Below are 27,984 nucleotides of genomic sequence, written 5' to 3' on the forward strand. Positions count from 1 at the left end.
GGGGGGGGGGGGGGGCGCAGAGTGAGAGGATGCCGAGGGAAGGGGGGGGGGGGGCGCAGAGTGAGGGGATGCCGAGGGAAGGGGGGGGGGGCGCAGAGTGAGGGGATGCCGAGGGAAGGGGGGGGGGCGCAGAGTGAGGGGATGCCGAGGGAAGGGGGGTGGGCGCAGAGTGAGGGGATGCCGAGGGAAGGGGGGTGGGCGCAGAGTGAGGGGATGCCGAGGGAAGGGGGGTGGGCGCAGAGTGAGGGGATGCCGAGGGAAGGTGGGGGGGGCGCAGAGTGAGGGGATGCCGAGGGAAGGTGGGGGGGCGCAGAGTGAGGGGATGCCGAGGGAAGGGGGGGGGGCGCAGAGTGAGGGGATGCCGAGGGAAGGGGGGGGGTGCAGAGTGAGGGGATGCCGAGGGAAGGGGGGGCGCAGAGTGAGGGGATGCCGAGGGAAGGGGGGGGGGGCGCAGAGTGAGAGGATGCAGAAGGAAGGTGGGGGGGGCGCAGAGTGAGGGGATGCCGAGGGAAGGGGGGGGGGCGCAGAGTGAGAGGATGCAGAAGGAAGGTGGGGGGGCGCAGAGTGAGGGGATGCCGAGGGAAGGGGGGGGGCGCAGAGTGAGGGGATGCCGAGGGAAGGGGGGGGCGCAGAGTGAGGGGATGCCGAGGGAAGGGGGGGGGGCGCAGAGTGAGGGGATGCCGAGGGAAGGGGGGGGGGCGCAGAGTGAGGGGATGCCGAGGGAAGGGGGGGGCGCAGAGTGAGGGGATGCCGAGGGAAGGGGGGGGGCGCAGAGTGAGGGGATGCCGAGGGAAGGGGGGGGCGCAGAGTGAGGGGATGCCGAGGGAAGGTGGGGGGGCGCAGAGTGAGGGGATGCCGAGGGAAGGGGGGGGGCGCAGAGTGAGGGGATGCAGAGGGAAGGGGGGGGGGCGCAGAGTGAGGGGATGCAGAAGGAAGGTGGGGGGGCGCAGAGTGAGGGGATGCCGAGGGAAGGGGGGGGGGCGCAGAGTGAGGGGATGCCGAGGGAAGGGGGGGGGCGCAGAGTGAGGGGATGCCGAGGGAAGGGGGGGGGGGCGCAGAGTGAGGGGATGCCGAGGGAAGGGGGGGGGCGCAGAGTGAGGGGATGCAGAAGGAAGGGGGGTGGCGCAGAGTGAGGGGATGCTGAGGGAAGGGGGGGGGGGCGCAGAGTGAGGGGATGCCGAGGGAAGGGGGGGGGGGGCGCAGAGTGAGGGGATGCAGAGGGAAGGGGGGGGGTGCAGAGTGAGGGGATGCAGAGGGAAGGGGGGGGCGCAGAGTGAGGGGATGCAGAGGGAAGGGGGGGAGCAGAGGGAGGGGATGCCGAGGGAAGGGGGGGGAGCAGAGGGAGGGGATGCCGAGGGAAGGGGGGGGCGCAGAGGGAGGGGATGCCGAGGGAAGGGGGGCAGAGTGTGTAGAGATGAATGAGGGCACAGTGTGAGTTTAGCTGTAAATTATTCTTTGTCATTATTACCCCTGTGTGAACCATTAGTCTCATTAAACATTAGACATTGGTCACATTTGAGTGATGCTTTTTCTGGGTACACTCAACAAATAAGTAATTAAAGATTATTCACATAAGGACACAAGTATAATAATCCAATCATTGTGTTTGAACTTCTGGTCCTTGATTAAATCCCTAGATTGGACGGCCAGGCGCCGTTTAATTGGCTTTGGTGTTAACGTTTCTATCTTTGCCTCCCATTCATGAACTGGAGCTTAAAGAGAAAAAGTGACGGAGCTGTGAGTCTGAGCCGGGATCAAGCTGTGGGGAGACCAGTGATTAATCTGTCAGACTCCCCAAACACCGCTCACGTCTTGCCCCATACACAAGTACATCTATATTTATTATTTGTTTGATTGAAGAAATGTTTTATTAGATTTTCCAGCGATAATAACTGGGGTATATATAAAAAAAGAGAAGGGGAATATAATCTCATCTAATGCTTCCATTTAGGGGGGATTCAATTTTTCGCGGAGTAGCTCTGGAACAGTTCGGGGGCACTCTGCGGCCTTGTAACATGGATTATCCTGTGCATCCCATAGAAGTGCACAGGAAAATCCGCAATGTTGTAGTACAGAGGTACCTGGAAATGTGCACAGCTGCGATCGGCGGCCTTTGTGTACATATGAATACCCCTCCAGTGTCGTATTGAACAAGCAATAAACCAAGAGAAACTATTTTCAGTAAACACCAGTTAACTAAGAAAGACAAAGGTTACGCAAGATTCCGATCTAGGAGGGAAGGGTTGTGGGGGGACCAGGGGAGTGTTGTAAGGGGTCACAGGGGAGGGAGACTGGATTGGAGATAGAGGCGGAAGAAAAGACTCTCTAGGATTTTCTATTATTTGTGCACAAATTGAACTCTTAGAAACTCTCTCTCGAATTCTGGGTTTAGTCTCTGGGCTCAGTCTTTGTTTCCTTGGCCATGTTTTATAAAGTGAATGTAAATGGTGCAAATTAGATCTCTGGATCGGCCCCGATCGCTGAGGGATGATACAATGTTGCTGGATGACTTTGCTTTGGTTTGTAACTTCGGCACTTCTACAATAGCAGTCACAAAGTTCTGAGACCCTGGGGGGGGGGGGGGGGGGGGGGGGTGTGCTCTGTCATGTCAGCGTCTGCACTCTGAACATGCATCATTAACCATTTCTGTACCAATCAGAGGAACTGTGAATTATCAATTGCCAGTACTACAGTCAGGACATTTATCAGAGGACAGGAGTAAAAATAATAATTTTGTAAAAATCATGTTATTAAGTTATTACTTGTAAAGTCTGTTATGTAGACACATATAGATATAGATACATTTAATATCTGTGTTGTGATGAGTAACAGAACCCAAAAAGGTGGCTTTGTACCCAGATAGGACTAGGAAACTCAAATATCAGATATTGTTATTGAAATCCAGCCTTTGTAGTAGTTCCCACACAACTGGGGGGCATTGATACAAGTGGGGGGTGTTAAATAAAAAATAATTAAAAATTTGTGTTTACTAGATCTTTTTAATAACCCCCAACCCATGAAGTGGTGACTTAGTCCTCCTAAGGTGAAACATGACAGGTTTGTGTTGTTTACCAAAGTCTTTCTTTCCTTTGAGCCGCTCCTGTTTATAGGCTTTTTAACGCCTGCATTTGTTAACCTGTTCATTGCTAAAAACAAATGCATAGATTTCAACCAGATCCATTTAATCAGGAAACCATTTGTCTGCTCCCAAACTTGACATCACCGTTCTGGCTGAAGTAGCCTGAATTCAATTAATTAATTGATGCAAAGAGCTTGTTTTATATCAGTTCATTACCAGAGCCCACGCTCAGTTAGAAAGTCATTGCTGATTTCAGAAGCCAATAAATCAATCCCGTAGTCAGTTTGACATGTCTTATTTAGTCCCCGCACCAGGAATCATGTACCATTTTGTGTCAGAGTTTTGGATGTCAGGAAATGTGTTTGATTCAGTGGTAGATTGGAAAATAATAATCTTCACTTTATAGGATATTCCATAGCCAAAAAGTCTTTAAACGTGGGCTGTTTGTTCGTTACAACTTCTAAGTTGTGGCATTGTGATGCTATTTGGGTGGAGGGGAGAGACGTTGTGGGGAGAGGTGGCGGAGAGAGACGGTGGGGAAGGGAAGAGGAGGTGGCGGAGAGAGACGGTGGGGAAGGGAAGAGGAGGTGGCGGAGAGAGACTGTGGGGGAGATGGCGGAGAGAGACGGTGGGGAAGGGGGAGGTGGCGGAGAGAGACGGTGGGGAAGGGGGAGGTGGCGGAGAGAGACGGTGGGGGAGGTGGCGGAGAGAGACGGTGGCGGAGAGAGACGGTGGGGGAGGTGGCGGAGAGAGACGGTGGGGGAGGTGGCGGAGAGAGACGGTGGGGAAGGGGGAGGTGGCGGAGAGAGACGGTGGGGAAGGGGGAGGTGGCGGAGAGAGACGGTGGGGAAGGGGGAGGTGGCGGAGAGAGACGGTGGGGAAGGGAAGAGGAGGTGGCGGAGAGAGACGGTGGGGAAGGGAAGAGGAGGTGGCGGAGAGAGACGGTGGGGAAGGGGGAGGTGGCGGAGAGAGACGGTGGGGGAGGTGGCGGAGAGAGACGGTGGGGGAGGTGGCGGAGAGAGACGGTGGGGAAGGGGGAGGTGGCGGAGAGAGACGGTGGGGAAGGGGGAGGTGGCGGAGAGAGACGGTGGGGAAGGGGGAGGTGGCGGAGAGAGACGGTGGGAAAGGGGGAGGTGGCGGAGAGAGACGGTGGGAAAGGGGGAGGTGGCGGAGAGAGACGGTGGGGAAGGGGGAGGTGGCGGAGAGAGACGGTGGGGAAGGGGGAGGTGGCGGAGAGAGACGGTGGGGAAGGGGAGGTGGCGGGGAGAGAGACGGAGGGGAAGGAGAGGTGGTGGTGGGAAAGGGGAGGTGGCGGGGAGAGAGACGTTGGGGAAGGGGGAGGTGGCGGAGAGAGACGGTGGGGAAGGGGGAGGTGGCGGAGAGAGACGTGGGGGAGGTGGCGGAGAGAGACGTGGGGGAGGTGGCGGAGAGAGACGGTGGGGGAGGGGGAGGTGGCGGAGAGAGACGGTGGGGGAGGTGGCGGAGAGAGACGGTGGGGAAGGGGGAGGTGGCGGAGAGAGACGGTGGGGAAGGGGAGGTGGCGGGGAGAGAGACGTTGGGGTGGGGAAGGGGGCGGAAGTTGAGCGTCTTTGTTGATCATGTGTTGACTTTGAGAGGGATGGAGATCAGATTGTGGCTGGACTTATGTGAGAATCGGCAGCATGAGAAAGTTTGGGACACTATAAGCAGAGTCGGCTCAACAAAAGGTCTACGACCCGACCTGGCCATGGGAGACTTGTTTGAAATTTATGAAAGATAAATGGGGCATCCTACTAACATGGATCACTGGGCTATAGTGGGATACACTGTGCTCCTTCTAGAGACTGTAAGTGAGCTCAGAGGTAGACGCCAATGTGCTAAGAACAATAAAACCCCTTAATTATGTGCATATGTTCACTTGGACGCATCTCAAGATGTTTCCAGCTCAAGACCAGCAGCATCTGCACCAAGCAGTAACCTCTGTAAATATTACCCTATTTGTACACATATGTATTCAGTTTTCTCTTTATTAGATACACCTGCTAGTTAGTGCAAATATCTAATCGGTCAATCATGTGGCAGCAACTCAGTACGTGGTCAAGAGGTTCAGTTGTTGTTCAGACCAAACCTCCGAATGGAGAAGAGAAATGATCTAAGTGACTTTCTGTGGAATGGTTGTTGGTGGCAGACGGGATGGTTTGAGTGTCTCAGAAACTGCTGATCTCCTGGGATTTTCAAGCACAGCAGTCTCTACAGCAGTGGTTCCCAAACTTCCTCAGTCAGAGGCACTCTCAGGGTCTCCATAGTGTTTCAAGGCACCTCTAGCCTAAAATAATGACAGAGCAGTCCCGTTTTATAAGTAGTTGGGTCAAAATAACATAAGTATTTAGGACAGGACAGAAATTCTTATTAATTTGTTTGCAAAAATAATACACATAAATACAGGGGAAAAGAGAATTTTTTTTTTTTTTTAATATATTTTTTTCAATTGTTTCTGTCAAAGAACATTTTACAGCACCCATTAGCATTAATAGGATGAACATTGAACATTGTAGAGGTAGGTGGGCATTGACTATTGCAATTCCCTCCTTACTGGTCTTCCCCAAATCAGACTCAAACCCCTACAATCTATTTTGCACGCAGCGGCTAGATTTATTTTCCTTGCAAATCGTTATTCCTCTGCTGAATCACTCTGTCAGTCTCTACACTGGTTGCCTGTTTTCTACCGAATCCAATATAACATAACATACTTTTACTAACCTACAAGGCAATCAACAAAGCTGCACCAACATACATCTCCTCACTTGTCTCAAAATATCTCCCAACTCGCCAACTCCATTCTGCGTCTCTCATCCACCCTCATCACATCCTCCCATTCCCGGTTACAGGACTTTTTTTGGGCTGCACCCGCTCTATGGAATTCTCTCTCTCGCACATTAAGAGTTTCCTCTGGTCTACAAACTTTCAAGCGTTCTCTGAAAACACACCTCTTCAGACAATCTTATAATATTCCTCAACCACCCTCTTAACCTCACTACATTACCCTTTTACCACCCATTACACAATTTCAGACAAGACAACTACCCCCTGACCAACATTGTTGTGTGACAGGATCATTTAGCTTATGAGTCACTTTTACCTTTGCAGTCTGGCTGATACATGAGGTTAAGTCTACATTTTGCATTTCGGTCCACACTCCCATTGTCCCATAGATTGTAAGATTGCGAGCAGGGCCTTCTCACCTCTTTGTCTGTTTAACCCAGTTTGTTTATTAGTTTACTATGTTTGTCCCCAACTGTAAAGCGCTACGGAATATGTTGGCACTATATAAATTGATGATGATGATGATGAATAGCAGCAAAAGACCATGCTGGGTTCCAGTCCTGTCAGCTAAGACGAGGAAACTGAAGCTACAGCGGGCACAGGCTCATTAAAACTGGACAGTTGAATATTGAAAAACTTTGTCTGGTCTGACGAATCTCGATCTCATGCCTTGTGTTAACAGTACGTGGTGGTGGTGGTGGGGAATGTTTTCTTGGCACACAGAAGATCCCTTAATGCCCATTGAGCATTGTTTAAATGCCACAGCCTACCTTAGTATTGCCGCTGACCATGTGCATCCCTCTATGGCTACAAAGTGTTCATCTACTAATGGCTACTTCCAGCAGGATAATACACCATCCCCAGAGACGTGCTGCAGACCTGGGTAAACTGCATTAGCAAATTACTTCATTATTATAAGCTGAAACAATGGCTTTATTTCTGTATACTCTCAACTGCTGAAAAGAGCTGTATTTTAGTTTATATTGCTGGTTTTTGAAGCTTTTTTTTTTTCCTTTTTGTGTCCTGGCTTCTAACATTAAGGAAATATATGTACAATTATTTCAACAAGCCTTTAGCCTACTACAAAATACAAATATATTGTGTGCAAATAGGTTACTAAAGCACCTTGTTACTAGACTACTATGTCTCCTATGCTTCAAGCCAGGGGTAAGACTTTGTTCTCAATGTCCTGAGGCCAGAATGTGTGTTTGAAGCAAGACCTCAACCAGATTAAAATGAACAATTATATATAACCACTAAAACCATTCTCACTCACTCTAGAGAGGAGGAACGTACATTATATTTTATTACACAAAGACTATGTAACAGAAGTATTACTACTTGCGTGCACCAACGTTGTTTTACTAACTTAAATCTCTGTCAGGTCTTTATTTATACATTTTATGGGATTTACCTCAGAAAAGACTGATGTGTAAATTGATGAGCAATATCATTGGGAGAAAAAGTATTTAACAGGTATTTTATTATATATATTTTTGGAGAATATTCTAAGCAGTGAATGTGTAACTCCAGAGATTCCGTGTTCATATAAAGGATAAAGTCCCTCAAAATATTTTACAGATGATATCTATTGTCCGCATGACAGAAAATGTATCCGTGTGTCATCATCACCATTTATTTATATAGCACCACTAATTCCGCAGCGCTGTACAGAGAACTCGTTCACATCAGTCCCTGCCCCATTGGAGCTTAGTCTAAATCCCCTCTCACACACACACCAATTTGATAGCAGCCAATTAACCTACCAGTATGTTTTTGGAGTGTGGGAGGAAACCGGAGCACCTGGAGGAAACCCACACAAACACGGGGAGAACATACAAACTTCACATAGATAAGGTCATGGTCGGGAATTGAACTCATGACCCCAGTGCAGTAAGGCAGGCGTGCTAACCACTGAGCCACCGTGCTGTCCCAGTCTATGTACTCCTAAACCTCCGCAGAGGCTGATCCGACACAACCTAAATGCAATAAAATGTCAGATTGCTTCCTAGCACATAATAAACTACTATTTCAAGGACTCGAAAGGGGCATAATTATATCCTAAATACATTTTTTTTTTTTTTTTTTTTTTACATAAAATATGTATGTTTGTATTTAATTGTTCCATCAAAGAAAGCTTTAATAACCATTCCAGAGTCCACTGTTACAGCAATATATCTCTTGGTATGTTTTTTAATGTGTGAGTGTCACTATATGTAATACATAAAGAGCTTTAGTCGGTGACTAAAATCTTTCTACCAACAGCAACACATTAACATGAGAGCAAACTCTATAAAGTAATGTCTGTTGTATTTAATGTTGCACATTAGTCCTTAGTGCCCACAGATTACAGTTGTAGATCTGTGTGTGTATGTATATGTGTGTGTGTAATAAAATATATATATATATATATATATATATATATATATATATATATATATATATATATCTTACATATTACACAGCTATTTCCAGAGAATATATTGAATCATTCATACCAGTCTTTGCCCCACTAGAGCTTACAGTATAAATTCACTAACACACACACAATGGGATGGGTCCTGCTCTATGTATCTTATTTATTGCGCCCCAATTATTTGCTGCACGCTCCAACCTCCTCCTATTGTTTGCTGTGAATCCTCCTTGTTATTGCTGAAACCTCAGAAGTCCAGACCTATATATCTGTATTTCAGCTGCGCTGGGTGAACCTTGGAGATTTCACCGTATGTTCATTAATAAAACTCCAGTATGCACAGTAAATGTAGGTCAGCGTGTGGGCGGATGCCTTGTTTAAACCCTTCGGGGGATGTGATGGTGCTGAGCAATGAAGAATAGAATCTGTGGCCCACCCAGCCGGCTTCTATCCTACCTGCCTGCTGTCACATCTCGGGGCCCCAATGCAGGCTCGGCCTGTTATGCTACGTTACCACCTCTGCTGAGAGCACGTTCCCCACATTCACCACTCTGGTGAAATCATTCTCCGGTCTCTTTCATCACTTAGAATGTAACAGTACATTCCATGTTTCCAATCCTTCGTTTGATAAGCTCTGTTCACAAAGATGTTCTGTTTAAATTGAATATGACACTCATAAGTTTAGCTTTGTATAAACACTCAAGGAAACGAGAACCTTATGAGTGTGCGTTCGTGTATCTGGAGCGGTTACACTGATTATTTCTTTGCAGCCTAAATGGTTTTAAAAGAAAAGCCCCAGCATGCTTTGCCAGTAGATAGTCAGCCGATAACTGGCAGGGCATGCTGGGACTTGTAGTTTCACAACACCTGGAGAGCCACAGGTTGACCAGGCCTGCAAAACATGATAAAAAAATAAGACTAAAAAAAAAATCACAACACACTATAAATAGAAATGTTTTTTTTTTGCCCATTTAAAGGGGTTATCCATTCAAGTTAATAAATCCTCCTCCCCTTATAATGAAATTAAATATATCATTTATATTTCCTCCCTGGAACTGGTCGAGTACAGATTACTTGCTGCCATTATACTCCATAGTAACCAGCCCGATACACTGTAATGTGCTATAGAATACAGCTGGCTACAATGTATCAGGGAGGCAGGAACTCTGCATACAATTGTCTTTCCCTCGGAGGTTTGAAGCTGAGCCGTGTACAGGCACCGGAGATGTTTGCAATAATTGGAGATCAGCGGGTTAAATTCAAGTCAATCTGACAAACCTGAGATTGACTCGCTCTCCTTGGATCTGACAGCGTGACTTCCTCTGGTTCAAATCTCGTGAGAAATGGTTGCTGCCAGGAACGGGCTGACAGGCTTTAGCCCGGGGGGGCAAACACACAACCCTGGCCCATAAGTATCGGCCCATCCTTCAAGGGTGTTTCTCGGTACAATATATATTTATTAATATAAAATGAGGCTATTTTAGTGTTGCTTAATTCAGCGATACTTAAATAATAAAAATAAATAATGCAACAAAAAACAAACCTCACTTTATATTGCATTTTATTTTATATGTTCCTTATCCCTACAGCACTTTTTTTTTTTTTTTTTTTAACCACATACCTGACAAACAGGAAATGAGGGATCCGCGCTTCCCTCTGTATTGTAAAGAAGGGTAAGGTGCTGCCTTAGTGGGAAACCAAGGGGTTTTGTTAGATGTGGGTCCCAATCCTCTAGGAAAGTAAATACGAGGTAATATTTCTCTGGTGCACGCAGAGTAATGGACATATATCAGTGTATGGGTAGATATGTTAAACAGTCATTTATTCTTTTATTAAGAGCAATTGCATATAAACACTTTTGCACAAATAATTTGGTCCGGACCAGTAGGACATTAACCTTACTCAACAGTCCTGTGAACAAGTAAGGAGACCTAGTACAGCAGCACTAGATTCCCAATCACTCTAGTTGTAAACCAACCAAGATATTGTGAGATAATCAACAAAGTCTTGTAAATAATTTTCACTTAGAGTCTCTCAGAACAAATGGACCTGACGCTCCATAAGGTTAGACAACATATGATCCTTACTGCTCCATAATACATATGTGGTAGAGACAATGCAAAGCACAGCTAACGTGGGTGGCAAAAGTTCTCAGTGGTCTTATAGTAAAATAACTCCAAAACCAGTGTCTTAGGTAATTAAACAAATTAATTTTAGAATTTACAAGTTTTATACAATACACAGGCAATACCGTGTATGCTACTGTTAGGTACACGCAGCTCTGCCTTCACGAGCAGTACAGTGTGAAGCAGGACATACCTCCCCTGTCCAAATCCTGACTAAGTGAGACATTCACTCAAATTCGGGACTGTCCCACAAGACATTTTTTGACATCTCTATCACAATGAACTTTAATCCTCTTGATACTGAGAAATCACAGCCCAGAAAGATTGAAAGGAGCTCAGTATAATGCTTATACAGCCTAACTACCCCCCCCCCCCCTCCCCCCTCCTCGATCCTCACTCTTTGATGGAGCAAATGCTGCAAAGTTTACAGAAATGTGCAGATTAGAAAACCCAAGTGTGAAAATGGACTGTAGCAAAAGATGATTCAAAGAACTTGGTTACTGTATGATATCCTGCTGTGAAGAACAAGGCTGTGTGCCATCCACCCCCCCCAAGGACATTATCCATGGGGAGATGGCATTGGCTGTGCATGGTATTATGCCAGGGGAATGCCTTCTGACACTGAAAGATATTAATTCCTGTGGAAATATTTGCATGCCAGTGTTTTATTTATAACCATAGATTGTACAGACATAACAACTCACAAAGGCATCACAGGAGCAGCGAAGAGGGATACAGAGGAGGGGGGTGATCACTAGGTGGCCTGATGCAAGTGGCATGAAGAGGGGGATGGATAGTGAAGTCCGTCCTACCTTTTACATCTGAGCATTGCAGGTAGCCACTCAGGGAAATGAGGAAACAGGACCAAAGGGGATTGGGAGGGGAGATTATTGGACATAGTTGAAAAAGTTTGGTACATTTTATTGGAACGCCGCTTGTCAGCCATATACAAGTTGGAAAGTGTTTTAATAAAGCTGTGACCAAAATAATGTTGGGAAGATGCTTGTCATCGTCTTTTGCTATTAGCGCAATGTGTGGGACACCAGTTGGTTGGCCGGTAACTCTTATACCGCCCAACATTGTCCCAGTGCAAATGGTGTTTGGTTGCATAGGAGCTTGAGGGACACAAATGTTATGGTCTCTTGATATTTGTTTACTTATGTATTTACCTCTCATATTTATCAAATGCTGTCTAATTCATATGTGTAATAAATTGCTGACGATTCTGTACTGCTCCATTATCGGTTGTCTTTGCATAAAAATGACTTACTTTACCGATTTAAAGAACAGGAGAGAAAAAAGTGATAGATTAATGGATGGCTTCGTGAGTATTAATGTTAATAACGTAGTTAAGCTGAAAAGGCTCAAAACATGGGAATGTGGAAGTAGGTCTTACTAGCCAGAAATTTATAATTTAAAGGTATTTCTGTGTCATATTGGTACTTGTGTCAGTTAATAATGTATGAGGGATTATGCTTAATCTGATGTTAAATGAGTGTAATAAAATTAGTGAGATAGTATGCCCTGTAACTTTCATGGTTATTCTAGGGTAGTGTGAATGTTCTCTCTATTATGTGCCGGATTTCTAATTAAAGGTGACTCTGGTCATTTTCACTTTATGGAAGTGTTCAGATCTTAACTGCACCCACAGTGGACATATAGTCTGTTTGTAGAAAGCAATATCTCAGAATGTACTCTCTCGCTCTCTCTACAATTTGGTCATTTGGTATTCAAATATATTTCTGTATAACTTCATTAGATAAGTAAAAAAAAACGTTTACAAACCATTTTATTGACATCGGCATGTAAATATCACAATCATTTAACACATGAGGAATGTCCAACCAGACTTGTTTTTACATATTGTCATTGATAAATAATCTCTGAATCCACATTTCAAAAAAAAAACCAGAACAAACTTAAATATAACAATATTTCCACATTGTCTTGTAACAGGCATTCATTGCAAAATATAAATATCTTCTTGTGTCAGGCGTTACGATTATTACCACATCTACATATAGGAACATCCCGTAACTTAACCCAATGAGACGTGGCGGGAAGGAGTTCAATTTCCTAATCTCTTTTGTCATTATAAAAATACAGCATCTTTTGCATTGGTGGGCCGGAGAGTGCTTTGTAGGGAGACTTCTATGGGCGATTATAGGACGAGGGAGGCGGAGGGACTGCTTGTTGATTAATTTAGACGCTGATACTAGAGTGTGGTCATTATGAGGACTTGATGTGTCCCCGTCAAACAGAAGCCAACTGGCGTCTGTTTCCCACCAATCGGGTTCATATAAAGTATCCCGTTGTCATCCTGGTCCATCAGGTTTTGGCACAGGGTGAATTTGGCTGAATGAAGATCCAGTCATGACATGTGATGCCCAGGTGCAATGCGATTTGTCAACACAGATCAGGAAAACAACATGAAATCTGCTGGTCAGGGACAATGTGACCTTAGTGCTATAGAGATGGGTCCTTCTGAGCCAGAACAAGGGACAAGAGAAAATGGTTTCATGTCTGTTCTGGGACAATGAATCTTCCAGCCGCTATTTCTACATCTTCAGACCCATGTTTGCCCTATTAAGTGTACCGGTCTCTGACACACAGTGGAGGGTGACCTATTATTTAGCTTATCAAGTCACTAGGAACTAGTGACACAAAGTCCTTCATGCGGGACCTGCCAGTGAGCTGCTGTATTGCTGGCCGGGTAACAGACTTTCAGGAAGAGGTATTCGCTCAGCAAAGTATCTCTGCTCAGTTTTATTTTAGTACATGCAGTTTTCACCCACCAAGATTGCACTAATTGCATTGATTCTGTCATCGTCCTGGAGCCCTCACAAGTGCCTACGATTAACTGATTGATCTAGACAGTATATAGCTGCTCACACGTGAGTGGTCTGATAGAGGAGCACCTACTGATCTGTGGCTCCTTTACTGAGTCGCAAAGTAAAGTACTTTCTACTTCCATCTCAGCAGATGCCCACATACACACGATATACGTACAGAAGGGGCACATACATTACAATGCCAGGCCAACGCATAACTAACCTGACTAGGGGCTAGATTTACTAAGCTGCGGGTTTGAAAAATTGGGGATGTTGCCTATAGCAACCAATCAGATTTTAGCTTTCATTTTGTAGAAGGTACTAAATAAATGAAAGCTAGAATCTGATTGGTTGCTATAGGCAACATCCCCACTTTTTCAAACCCGCAGCTTAGTAAATCTAGCCCTAGGTCTGCCCATGTATGGTCAAACTGGACAAGATATGGTTATCAGTAGGGATCACTACTGGCATTACGGGGGACTTGTAACACACCCAAAAAAATTACTCTACAGAATATTTGCCTACTTTCAGGCAGTGCAGTCCGGCAGAGGGGCGTGTCAAGAGGGCAGGGCATGGGCAAATTTGGCCCTGATGCGATTCACCGCGCAATGTGTTATTTAGACCAGGGAATCGCGGGATGCGGAAGACTTGCCTGCTCTCCAGGAAGTCAGGGAGACCAACCCGGATACCGGGAGTCTCCCGGACGTTCCGGGAGAGTTAGCAAGTATGCTCTACAGACCCAACAATGACGGGGTTCATTTTCGATTAGATTATGGCCCGTCCCACAGAGACTGATATCGGTGTCAACTGCCCAAACTTTGTCATTCAGGCTACATACTAATAAATGCCAGCCTTTTCTAGCAGGTTAGTCTTGACTGGCAAATATTATTCGGAATTAAAGATATAACATCACACCAGCTCAACCCCCTACTCCCAGGACAAGAGGCTTGGAGGGGAGAGAAACTGTATTGTCGATAGAACTACCTGGTGCCAGAGAGATCCCAAGTACACGTGTGTGTGTATAACCCTGAATAGCTGTGTGATTGACAAGCTTGTATGGTTTACCCGCCATTCAGTTCCCCTTATACATAACCCAATGCTAATATGCCAGGCCGGAAGCTACGGGCATAGAACCAGTTGCCACTTGTTTTTATTTTACATGATTTAGAAAAAATAAAACAAGTTTCAACAAAAATATAAACTCCACCCAAAAAAAGGTGCAGTCTCCTGTGACTGCCAGTGATTGGTAGAGAATAACGGTATTTCATTTAGATTGATATGGAGAGCTGCTGCCGTGGTTGCTTTTTGGCACACGCTGCCCCTCTGCGTTGTGGTTCCCTATTACCCCTCCTGATCACAGAACCCTGGGAATTATGGTGAATGGAACAATTGGGCTGGTGGCCTCCAGCTCCAGAGCGGTCAGAAAACACTCGGTGGCGGCATCGTCGTTGCCCTGGGCCTGCAGCACCTCCCCGAGGCTGTTCCACACTTCGTGAGCTGTGGAGTTCACCTGCACCGCGTCTCTCAGGATTTTCTCAGCTAGACTGTACCGGCCCTGGTGGTGGAGAATCAGACTCTGGAAGAGAGAGAATACATCTCGGTTACACAGTATCCAAACGCTCCACACGGGGTCTATAGAACTGTCCCCGGATCATTGACCCACGTGGAGGAATAAACACAGCATTTGTATTAAACAGTGAACGCATCGCGACCACTGTACTCTATCAATGATCCCTATTGCAGATGTAAAATGAGCATCATTTCGGCAAATGGCTCAATGTACCAAGGACATTGAAGCAGCATCATCATTGGGTTACACCTCCGAGACAAGGAATCACATTGTAACATTAGACCACTACCTGTAACTAGCACAATAGAAGACCCTAAAGGACACTGGTATCCTAGACCCAGGAGTGATCCTTGGTCAGCAACAAGATTCTGGATTCCGCACCCACGCTACAGTTGGCATATTGCTTTAACAATGTATTTATTTAAAGTCTTAATTTGGTTTTGTCCTCAAATGTAATTGCTCTACTATGTTTTGAACATATTGTGCCACCTGAGCTAGTGAAGGAAACTACAGGCGCAGAGTAGGACTATTAATTTAAGAACATCCACGATCAGAGCTCGCGACTGATACTTCCATAAACATCTTTTCTGTATGTGCATAGTCCGAAATCTATTCACTGGTAAAAGCAAACAATCATTCTACCATTTGTAATGGGCAGAACTCTACAGGTGCTATATTGCATTGTGGGCTACAGATGTTATACCTTATCGGGCTAATCAAGCGTTTGTTCAGGTTTACAAATACGACTACGCGGAGAATTAATGTTTTTTGTGCAAAGTGAAAACAAACATTACTTGTAGATAATACAGAGTCTCAAGTGCACCTTAAATAATTGCCTGCACAAAGGTGAGGAACCAGAAAACAGTGACAAGCTGAGGCGCGAGGTTCCTAGTGAGCGGAGGTGGTTTTCTCATGGAAGGCGCTGGCTCCATTAGGCCAGGAGGACACAATAAGAGAGAGCAGACTCGTCTGTCTCCGGGTGTGTGGGCTACTCAGTAATACATGATTCCTAGACAGATTCCACACGACTCACAAGGCGATTTTATAGCCGGGCAGCATCCAGATCGCAGACGCTTTCCTGTGACATCAGCAAACCAGGAATTTAAATAAATGGAAAGTAACAAGAGGAAGTGACAGCCCAGCGTGTGCTGGAGAGCTGGTTCTAAACACTGACATTATTGTACTCTGGGGGCTGTGACTACTGCAGCCAGACTGTACTATTATCCCCGTGTCTCGTAAAACCGTGTGTGGAAAAGCAAGCTCAGACTGGGGGGAAAGGGAGAGGTTTTATACCAGACACCAGAGCACACTCCTGGCCTTCTCATCGTATTCCATACGTTTTACACAGCTTCTCATTGAGACACAACTCCGTTACCTTTACTCAGGGGTGGTAGTTCATGCTGGGAATTGTAGTTCCATAACTGCTGGAGAGCCACAGTATAATACACTCAATTGTTCTATAAATAGTGGCTTTTAGCCAACTACACGGTCGTCCAGTGGCCTCTATATGAATAAGAGGCCAGAGACAGACACTGCAGAGTGGGAGGATCTGGTGCCAGCACCTGAGGGGTTAAGAACGACAGGGACAGAAAGTTTGACAATCTCTTTCTCAAGGTAATAGTATTCACAAGCCGAGAAACCAAGAACCTGAAATTCTTCTTTCACTGAGCACCTGCGTCGTGTTGTGACACAGAGAGAGGATTATTCTGTGGTCTGACACCTATAAACCTGCCTTAGTGGATTCACTGTGCCTGCTGGTATCACGTCTAATACCCCTATATGTATCAAACCTAATATATTCACACACATAATAATTACACAAGTCTGCAAACAGACAGCACTGGGGGAAATCTGTCTATTAGTAGACTAGTGAAAATACAAGATAATTATAGATGAGATACTTCCTCTAAACACACACAGGCCTATTATAATATTGTATATGTATTGGCTTAATCCTATACGTCATTATCTCTGCTGTAGTCCTTGGTGCTTTATCAATGAATTAATCGTATTCGGGGGTTCGGATCACCTTCGGGCAGTGAAGGAGTTAAGCGTACACTAACGCTGCACATTCCGAATGGGGAGCTGGGCGCGGTCACTCTATTCTCGTCTGGCGAGCTGGAAGAGCCAGCGCTCGCCCCGGGCACACGTCACTGGAAGTACAGAAAGAGAGTCCCTCTCGGGGAATGCCATGGCTCCTGGAGCTTAGCAACGCAGGTCTACTTCTCTAAACAAGACCGTGATCTCCGCTCACATATTTCTGAAATAGCTGGAAAATGAGTCATAGAAATGGAATGGAAAATTATGGCAACGCACAGAACATTGTAAGTGCCTCTACCAGTGTGTGTGTGTGTGTGTAACGTTTATAGAAAACGCACAAGTGACAAGAATATACTGAGACACTGCTGCATAATATGAGATTTGAGGAGCAGCGATTGCACCCAGCAACGCCGCAGCCCGTCACTGATCGAACCTCTCTCACAGCTTTACTTTCTTTCATTAAAAAAGAAAATGTATAATTACACGAAACGGTAAGACTATCTGACCCTCCGCTGTGAGAGGTCTGTCCTGAGTTCAGAGAAGTTGGGAGGTGTGAACCTATGAGCCACAATGAGCAACAATTCAAAGCAGTTCTAGCAGAACAGGAGGGGCTGGGCGGCCTCGTGCTACAGAAGCGTGGGAACGCTCCAAACATGCTGTAACCGCGCCCTATTATCTTTGCACGTTGTTGCGATTACCCCTGGGACATTTATGAATATATTAACACCTAATTTAATAAGAAATTATACATTAGATTATTTTAAGTCAAAACTCCTACTCATGTATGATAAGGAATAACACTGTAAACTATACAGATATTAGGAGGAATGTGACTGGTCTGTGTCTTCTAATGTTCAAATATATCACAGTAGGGTGTGCAATATTGTGTATCTATTTAGAGCGCAGTGACTCAGTGTGTAAGTGTGCTGTGACAATGTATAGCAGTCTGGGAAGGCAACACCCACCTGGATCACCTCATACAAGACACGTGTTTTGCTTTAAATTAAAATTTAGATATAAGTAATTACGCATCCCTCGCTGTACAATAAAAATAATATTTTAGAAGTCACCTCAGATTACAATGACCTGCATAAGCTACAAAGATACAAATTCCGAGGTGATAATTATTCAGTAATACGTAGTGACTGGATAGGCTGCATTCTCAGTGATGTCACTGGCTCCTAGTGACTGGATAGGCTGCACTCTCAGTGATGTCACTGGTTCCTAGTGACTGGATAGGCTGCACTCTCAGTGATGTAACTGATTCCTAGTGACTGGATAGGCTGCACTCTCAGTGATGTAACTGATTCCTAGTGACTGGATAGGCTGCATTCTCAGTGATGTAACTGATTCCTAGTGACTGGATAGGCTGCACTCTCAGTGATGTCACTGGCTCCTAGTGACTGGATAGGCTGCATTCTACTAACATGTGCATCTGAACTCTTTGCCTTCTCAATTCACAACTGGACCCAGCTCAGAAGTAAAATTGTGGTTGATTAGTTTTTTTCGGTCCAAGTAATCAAAACCTTTTTCTGCTCCATACACTCCACGGGGCTGTTCCATAACTGTTGCTTAGAATTATCCTCTACTAAGGAAAATGGGGACTGCAGGCAGAATCCCTACAGTTGTGGCACTCCCAGCACGATCCCTTTCCCCCCTGCAGGGACGATCATATAAAGAGACCCTGCTGAATAATTGATAAGCACCCGGCCGACGATGCATCGTGTCCTCTACATGAGAGGGGCCGGGGATAATCTGTTACTGCATTCTGTCGCATCCACCTGTCCTTTGCTAAACCTGAGACGTACCTGATATGCCACAACATCACGTCAGACCCCACGTCTGGTGGAAACATTTTATTACTGTTAGAATAAATAAATAAAGGAATATTTCCCCTGCGTTGCAACTAATCCCCTCAGTGCTGCAGCGTCTGACAGACGTACTGAGCAGAGGACCATAAGCAGCTCTGTAACCTGGGCTATTTAGGCGAGGGAGTAACAAGGGAGCCTCTGTTTTTACCATAATCTGAGTCAGGATGGCTGCAAGAGCCGGGGGTGAGGGGGTGTACTGAGAGAAGAACACAAGAAATATAGGGATCCAGGCATAAAGCAGGGACTGCATCCCGGGGAATAGTGCAATTTAAGACGTAGCTCCACTAAATGTATCTCAACAATACAGAGAATAAAATATTTGTAAATTACTACAAACATTCTCTCCCTAATTCTGAGGCCACAAATCTCTCATTTATATAAACATAATCATATGATGAATGGCTGTTCCCCTTCCCCTATATAAAACCATATTTTGGTCTTTAAACATGACATAAGGATTACTCTACATTATGTAGAAAATAATTGGAATTTGTCAGTCTACTTTTTTCGTTGTAGTTAGAGCTGCTGAGTCTGTCTCCTGTATCTCATTTGCATAACATGCCCTTATAAAAACAGGAGGGAAACAGAGTAAAAGGATAAATAAATAGTAAACTTTTCTGACACATGATATTTCAGTTGTTAATTTTACAAACCGAAGAGGATAATTCACGGCTGTTTCCTTCCCCCATTTTTTATAATAAAATACTCTCCTCACACTCACCAGTCTCTGCATGCTCTTCACATGGGTAGGGCTAATGGATAAAGCCTCCTCATACCATCTCTTGGCCTCATCGATGTTTCCTCTCAGCTCGGAGACCTGGCCTCTCATGTACAGCACATTGTGTGACATGGGGAAGAGGTTCGCTGCCTCCTGGATACACGCGGTGGCTTCCGACGGTTTCCCTATCCCGATGTACACTTCCGCTGCGAGGAAACAGAAAGACGGGTCAGCTGGGAATGTTTCAACACATTACACTATCACAGGCTATAGTGTCTATATCCAGTAGATTGTAAGCTCTTGGAAACAAGACACTCCTCAACAATGTGCTTGCTGTTTAATAAGTAATGTATATTATCATTCTCAACAACATACACTGATACACAAATTGCTAAATTATAGATATTCTAATAATAGAAGCTTCTAATGTCACAATGCCACAGGTTTTTTCAATGTATGGAACGAGGCAAGCAAGCATATTCCTATTGCTCAATATATATGACCAGTTTATAAAACTCTAGCTCAAATATACATTGCTTTTATATAAGAGAACATTGCATAATATTAGCAAATATTAAAATAATTTTATATATTTTAATTAGGTATAATTTCCCCAATACTAACCATAAAACTTATAACCAGAATACAACTATCTTCTATGAGAGACTCACATTGAGACACATATATTGCAGCTGCCACCTAATGCAGAGACTCTGGTACTACAAGAACTATGATACTAGTGTAAGAGAGCTGAGTCCTGTATGACAGACGGGGAGCGCGGTGCGTCAGGGATGTCACCAGCTCCTGCTGACTTTATAGATGAACATTGGTTCAAACCACACAATGTCGGTGTCCACTGTATGTCGCCTACAAGCGCCAGGACTAAGTATGGCGTCTCCTCCATCATTCTCAGATGCCCAGAAGTGGGTGTGAGAGCTCAGACATCTGCCTGACCTACCACCAGGTCTATGGAAGCTCTCCCAGGATTCATGCTGCAGCATTATCTTCCTGGTACTATGTATTCTGTAGATGGTCTGATAAACCCTGTACCCAGTTAGTGCCATATTACAGTGTCTACAGATGGACCAGACTTAGAAATAGACTTGTTACATTTGTAAAACATATGAGATTATATGTAAGTACTTCATTTACATCCATTCTCCACCACAGATGTTACCTGAACCGTAGTTATAAATAGTAGTGATCAGAGTGTATAATTATCAGGGCAACTTATATCTAACATTGTAGATTCATAAACATACCTGCCTACTCTTCCGGAATGTCCGGGAGATTACCTAAATTGGGGAGACTCCCAGAAGCAGAGGCCCTTCCCTCCGGTGGAGGGTGCTTGTCACTATCGTGTCATCATAGTCCCGCCCCCATGGTGCGGTGCAGCGAACCACACCCCTTACCCACGTGACACCAGAGATCCTGGAGGGGAGGTTTGAAATCTTGCCAAATATGTCTATAAGGCAGATTATGTAAGAAGGGAGGGGTACTAAGGAGAAAGGGAGGGGAGGGACGGATATAAAGGAGAAAGGGAGGGGGACGGGGAGAAAGTGGAGGGAGGGAGTAGGGAAAGCGAGAGAATGAAAGGGGGTAGTGAGTGGGGAAGAAGAGAGACAAAGAGAATGAGAGAGGAAGGAGAAAATAAAGGGAGAAGAACAGAGAGGAAGGGGGGATGTAGGGAGAGAAAGAGGGGGGATCGGAGAGAGAGAGATAGTGGGAAGAAGAGGGAGGGGAGAAAGAGCTGGAAGGAAAAAGATAAGAGAGGGAGAGAAGAATTGGAGCCTTCAGCTCCCTCATGACTTCAGCAGATGAAGTGACATTTCAGGCTGGATGACTTTGCCAGGAGCCGGTAATGATAACAATCAGCATTCTAGCTGGGCCTGTGCATCATCCACATACATCAGTATAACCAAGCACAGCTGGGGCCTGACATGTATCAAGTGGAAAACACACTAATTGGGAAGTACAAAGAATGATGACATGTCTGGTACAATTGGTTGCATGGCATTGTGCCTTTATATGGAAAGAGACTGGCAGAGGCCCAGCATACACAAAGAGGAACAGGCCTCAGTCTGTGAGATGTCAGACGCTGCCGTCCTTGATTAACCCTCTATGCCACAAACGGCCGTCAATTAGACATGTAGCAAAGTGGTATTAATGGACTAATAAGGTTTGTTGCTTGTTTCAGGTATATAAACCAATTAGTTTTAGGTTTATAAAGCTCGACCAGCAGCAGACAGGCAGGTTCTAGTCAGTACCACTGACTATCTATGAAGTAACCAGTCGCTGGTTACATTGTATCAATTCTCTTTGAAACCCGTTTAACGAAGATTCCGTTATCCTTGTAGGACAATTCTGAAAAACACGCTCTATACTGCATCCAATAAAGAAAAACCCTTCCCTCTGCCCAATGACATAATACCCCGGCCTAACTGCTGCCTTTCCCAGTCATTCAATGTAGCGGGATGCCAGGATTACTGGGTGAAACACTCAGCACTTTTCATATATTGTATATGTGGGTAACTTTTATAATATATACTAAAGAAAGGTAGGGTAATAATTGATAATTGATTTTTACATATTTTATTATGTTCCTGCTCAATCTGCCCTCATAAAGTAAGAAAAGTGGGAAACGTTTCTACTTAATAAACCTGATTTAGATGCGCGCAGTGTACACAAATAGGTTACGCTAAATTCTTAAACCATTACATGACTGCCGGCCATGATCAAAACTTCCTCTTGTGTATAAAATCCTCTCCGTAAATAAATATTAACCTTCCTATCTCGGAGAACAAGAAGAGATACCGAGATACAGCACACAAGAAGTGGTACTATGCACTATGGTCTTACACTGGGACATTTCCACTGACAAAGATCAATTCACTAGAAATTAGGGTCAATGGGGCATAAAGAACGAATCGGGCAACTAAATGTGGGCCTCATACCTCAGTGATGTTACTAAGTGATGTATATAAGTTGTATTTGCATGGACATGGCTCACCTCACAAAACACTGCTTCCAATTTGCACGGTCCTAAATCAGGAACGGATACCAGCTATATAGTGTCTTATTAAGTTAAAAGTGCAACTTTTCAAAAATTCTACTTGTGTTGATCCAGAAGAAGACAAAACAAAACCCCCAGAGTGACAGCTGCCAATTCACTCTCACAGGGGAAAAATATATTCTTTCCTGAACGTGAAATTCAGATAAATTCCCTTATATTGTCCTCTTGTAATTATAATTAGAACTACTTCTTGCAAGAAAGGCATCCAATCCATTTTTAAATTCTGTTAGTGAACTTGTTGCCATCGACCCTCATGTGGTAATGAATTTCACAGCTTATCTGCCCTTACTGTAAAGAATCCTTCCTATGTAGCTGGTCAATCTATAGATACAACATGAGAAGCTTAAATACATTCTAACAAATAAGACTAAAACAGTGATGGGCAGCATCAACTAGTTTACATTTATACCTGTAACGGTCAAACATACTGGGAAGTCACCGTACAGTGGGGTCCTATGTGTGGCCCTTCTATTATATCATACTTGCCATTTGTGAATTGCAGGGTAGTGAATGAGGAAAGAAGAAATATATATTTCACGGGTTCTCAGCTGGAATATAATTTATGCACATTGAACAGATACTTGTGTGACTACAGGCTACGGCTGAAGAATAATCTACAGGTCAGATAGACATCGATAACAGGACAACACTTGTAGATACAGAACATTACCAACATAGATTGATGATCTAGGTCGACTAGAGGAATAGTCAAGAGAGTGGCAACTACAATTTAATACCAAAAAATGCAAAATCCTGCACTTAGGTCTCAAAAACCCAAAGGCTATATGTAGTATTAATGGCATTATAATGGAGACTACAGAGGAGGAAAAGGGATCTAGGAGTCACTATTTCAGGTGACTTAAAGGCAGGTAAGTAATGTAACAAAGCAATGAGGAAGGCAAATCAGATGTACAAAGAGACTGTACAAAGAAGGACAACTAAAATGGTGCATGGCCTACAGCACAAAACTTACCCGGAAAGACTAAAAGATTTTAATATGTATAGTTTGGAACAGAGAAGGGAATGGGGGACATGATAGAAACTTTCATATATATGAAGGGTTATAACAAGGTGCAGGAGGGAAACATTCTACAAAGGAAGAGAAGTATTAGAACAGGAGGACATGTACTGACACTGGGTGGGGGGGAAGAGAAGTATTAGAACACGAGGACATGTACTGACACTGGGGGGGAAGAGAAGTATTAGAACAGGAGGACATGTACTGACACTGGGGGGGGGGGGGGGAAGAGAAGTATTAGAACACGAGGACATGTACTGACACTGGGGGGGGGGGGGGAGAGAAGTATTAGTACACGAGGACATGTACTGACACTGGGGGGAAGAGAAGTATTAGAACACGAGGACGTGCACTGACACTGGGGGGGAAGAGAAGTATTAGAACACGAGGACATGTACTGACACTGGGGGGGGGGGGGGGAAAGAAGTATTAGAACACGAGGACATGCACTGACACGGGGGGGGGAGAGAAGTATTAGAACATGAGGACATGTACTGACACTGGGGGGAAGAGAAGTGTTAGAACATGAGGACATGTACTGACACTGGGGGGGAAGAGAAGTATTAGAACACGAGGACATGTACTGACACTGGGGGGAAGTAGGTTTAGAGGAAATGTGAGGAAAAACTCCATCACAGAAAGGGTAGTGGATAAGTGGAATAGCCTCCATCAGAGGTGGTAGAGGATAATACAGTAGAGCAATATAAACATGCTTGGGATAGACATAAGGATATCCTTACAAAGAACTATGGATCAATTAGGGTTTGAGGTTACCATAGGTTATAAAATGGGCAGACTAGATGGGCCAAGCGGTTCTTATCTGCCGTCAAATTCTGTCAGTTATTGTCACTGCATGGACTATTGTGTTGTGTGTCATTGTGACAATGTCAGCCCCCATTCTGCAGAGAAATGGCACACCACGCACATTTTTCTACAAAATGTTACAACAGCCTTGTGAAGATAACACACAATACAGAACAGAGCATTTATTGTGTGACTTTTACTGATAATTGAGAACAACAAGTGGCCATATGCAGCGAGGTGACGTGGGACTGGTCACGCCACTTACTGCTTCGGGATTCTGTCACACTGATTTTCTTAAACCCCAACTATAGAGAAATCTGAAAAGAAATCCCAGTTATATACTCCATACGCCAACTCTACGCGGACATGAATACAGTCATAAGGAGAGGGGGTCAGGGCAGTGCGACAGTTTGTCTTATGCGACAGAGCATCATATAGGCCAAAATATACTGCAAGTTAAAGCAGCAGTTCCATGAAAAGCTCAGGTTTTCTTTTACAAAAATCACTATAGCGGGCTAGAATAAGAATGTTGGTATTCACCATCTCTCCTTGTTTTTAATATTCAGGCTGCTATCAATAATGTAGTCTTCTATGGCAACCACAATTACATGGCACTTGATGTAGTGAGCAGAGAGGCTTTGGAATGCCGCTCTGAGCTTTGTCTGCACTGCGACATCCTTCTTTTCCCCCCTCTGCCATCACGTGACATGCTGAGAGCTGTGAGCCTGTGTAGCGGAATGATCGTGCCTGTGTCTGTCAGAAGTTTTTGTTTGCACTCCAGAGAGCTTTTGAAAAGGTGATAATGATTTGTAGGAGAATAGCTAAGAAATATACATGCTTAAAAGGTGCTTAACTTGCTGTTTAAAAAAAAAGAATATCTTCTAGGTGGGACTGCTGAAGGTACCGGAAAATGAATTATGATGATATGTAAAGCATCTTATTAATAAATAAATGAACGTTCCCTTTTAGGCATAAACACGTTTTGCAATAGTGGTGGTAAAGGAGTACTCATTTAATTCTTAAAACAGAACATAAACATATAGTATAAATGAATAACGTGGTAAGAATAATGGTGCTGCAGATATGTGGGAAGAGCAAGTTTAAAGAACAGGATTTGAACACTTTGCTGCTGTGTTACATGAAACAAACAACCCTTCTCTTTTTATCAGCTGTCTAGGAAACGCGTTTCTCCACTTTCCTCTCCAGGAATACAATGACTACAGCCCAAACTACTAAAAGTAACTCCATGTTGTTGCCAAGAATTTCTACAGTGTCCATATTCTTCAAATTAGCCAGTCAGGCCTCTCTGTGGCACATCAGAGTCATCGCTGGCACTAATCTGCTACCTGCGATCAGTTGTCAGATAGTGATCAGTATTAGTAGATAGAAGTACAATCTGCAGCGATACGGCTGCCAGCATTTTGAGCTTACGTTGCCTTGTACTCTTATCCTGTAATGTTATCAGGCCCGGAGGTCACGTCATGAATAATACAAAGCAGCTAACTCCTGGTAAGCAGATCCCGGCACGTTCAGACTGACTGATATGGTTATCTATAGGTATCTATTATTATCTATTGATGATCTACAATCAGTGTGTCTGTATCCTGAATAACCTGTGTGGACTTATTTATCCACAAGGATTCATATCAATCCAATTTAAATTCACAGATTTATTTTAACAACAATAAATGATCCACAGAGCTCTACTTGCAGAGAGAAACATTGTTCGCTTTTTTTGAGCTTTTCAAATATTGATTGGACAGGTGTGAATGAGCCTCGGAGCATGGATCCATTTGTGTGGATCCTAATTCATGTAGTCGTCTGTCTGCACACAGGCACCGATGCCTCATGCAATCAATGTCAGAGTTGTGAAGGAGCAGTAGGAAAAGCTATTCGAGCTACTACAAACCTGATGTCTTTGGGTTTGGGAAGCGCTGCACACAGGACCACAGAAGATGGAGAGTGCGCAGTAGCGCGAGTATTAACGTGACAGCCAAACACAATAAACCAGACACACAAGCTGTGATACGGACACAGATATAGGCAGTTAATAGTGCACTGTGTAACCACAGAGTGATGCCTTATGGTCAGATAGAGAATGACCGGATCATTGTCGGTGAATGCTTGTAAATGCGGTCTGAAGACGACCGCTATCAGCGTCCTTTGTCTGTGACCCGACCGCAACAACAGGAGGCAATGAAGAGATCCAGCTGATTGGCCGGCCAGTGTGGCGACCAAATGGATATTTACTCATTAACATTTATTCATACAGCGCCAACATACTCCGCAGTGCTTTACGGCAAGAACAAGACTGGGCATTAACAGACAGACAAAGCGGTAAGAGGGCGCTGCTGCAGGATATTACCAAATGTGTAAAATGAAGGGAAAACTTGATAACTAGGGTTGATAACTACCGGCTTCCATTGAACGCTTCATATGACACAAAGTAAAAGGATCACAGTATAATGCAGACTTATATCCCGATTTTATTCCACAAACAGACAATCGCAGTGTTTCCCTCAGACGCCAGGGTGATTGTCGTCATGACATATCTGATTATGCCCTGGGGAAGTTTTGGCCGACCTACAGGAGAAAGAGGCCTATCCGAGATCTGTGGCAGAGGTGGCCCTGAAGACCCTTTCCTGATAAGGGGCCTTATGGCTCCAGGAGTCGGGGATGTTAATGGACCTCACCCAGGGGCCTTATAGCTTCAGGGATGGGAAGGAACGGGGCCTTTTCCTTTTAGGGAAGTGTGCAAAGATGGAAGTCCCCAGAACAGTCACTGCACTGGGTGACTGGAGCCTGCACCTCGGGCTTCAATAAAAAAAAAACAGAGAAAGAAACGGGACTGATTCATAGCAGAGAAGTAAAACAGACACAGTAACACTAAGAACCACTCTCCTGAAGGGGTTACACACTGTGCTGAGCGGCACAGAGTGGATGGCGGAGGCTCTATGAATAGCTCCCAGTTTTGAAGGTGCAAACGTGAAAGCTGTAATCAGGAGCGAGTAACAAGCACAAATTAACCACCCACTTAGAAGCAATTTTTAGCTGTCCTTCCAGAGAGGGGCGACACGTTAACAGGTCTCTACCCCCTCTGGATGTCCTGGCCCAAACACCGAGGACCCGCCAATTCCTCTGGGTTTAATATATCCTCTTCACCTCTGATACGTCATGCTAACCCTCCTTATAATTATATTATTATAGCCAACTTACCCAGCTAGCGCACCCATCACATAAACACAGGGAAGGTGGCTAAAAATGTTTACCAAAACAATTTAGAAATGTTATGTAGAGTGAAACAAACACATTTTTTTAATAAAAAAACATAAACCCTTTATGACATTTGTATTATTTGGTACAATGTTCCTCCTTCATTATTTTGTCCAATGTGTTTTATGACGGTTGTCAATGCTGTTTGTGAGAAGGTTTAATCTGTGACTAAAATAAGGATAATAAACGTTTTGTAAACAGGATATGTATTTCCTTAGAACGGCATGTGATTGGCTCACACTTTAGATTCGCTGACATTAAATTGCGTGAGACGTCTATCAGTAGTGTGGACTGTCCTCGTTCTATGCCAGTGAAATTCCATCACGTCTATGTGAAACCACGATGCTGAAAATGATCGGTCAAGAG

At 44.6% G+C, this 27,984-nt stretch overlaps 1 protein-coding gene across 5 annotated transcripts in view; it reads right to left on the reverse strand.

Annotated features, from left to right (window-relative positions):
* Positions 1-13,636: 13,636 nt before the first annotated feature.
* TTC7B (tetratricopeptide repeat domain 7B) overlaps positions 13,637-27,984 on the reverse strand; it is a 73,649-nt gene continuing 59,301 nt past the window's right edge. For 4 of the 5 annotated variants that reach the window (XM_075192205.1, XM_075192204.1, XM_075192209.1 and 1 more), the window contains 2 exons: positions 19,454-19,656; positions 13,637-14,827 (listed from right to left, as the gene is read on the reverse strand). In XM_075192205.1, coding sequence (XP_075048306.1) covers positions 14,606-14,827; positions 19,454-19,656 — 425 coding nt within the window. In that variant the 3' untranslated portion in view covers positions 13,637-14,605. The remainder of the gene's footprint in view (positions 14,828-19,453; positions 19,657-27,984) is intronic. The other variant, XM_075192206.1, reaches the window with a different exon arrangement.

The sequence above is a fragment of the Mixophyes fleayi genome, chromosome 12 (genome assembly GCF_038048845.1).
Source record: "Mixophyes fleayi isolate aMixFle1 chromosome 12, aMixFle1.hap1, whole genome shotgun sequence".
Classification (NCBI taxonomy): Eukaryota; Metazoa; Chordata; class Amphibia; order Anura; family Limnodynastidae; genus Mixophyes; species Mixophyes fleayi.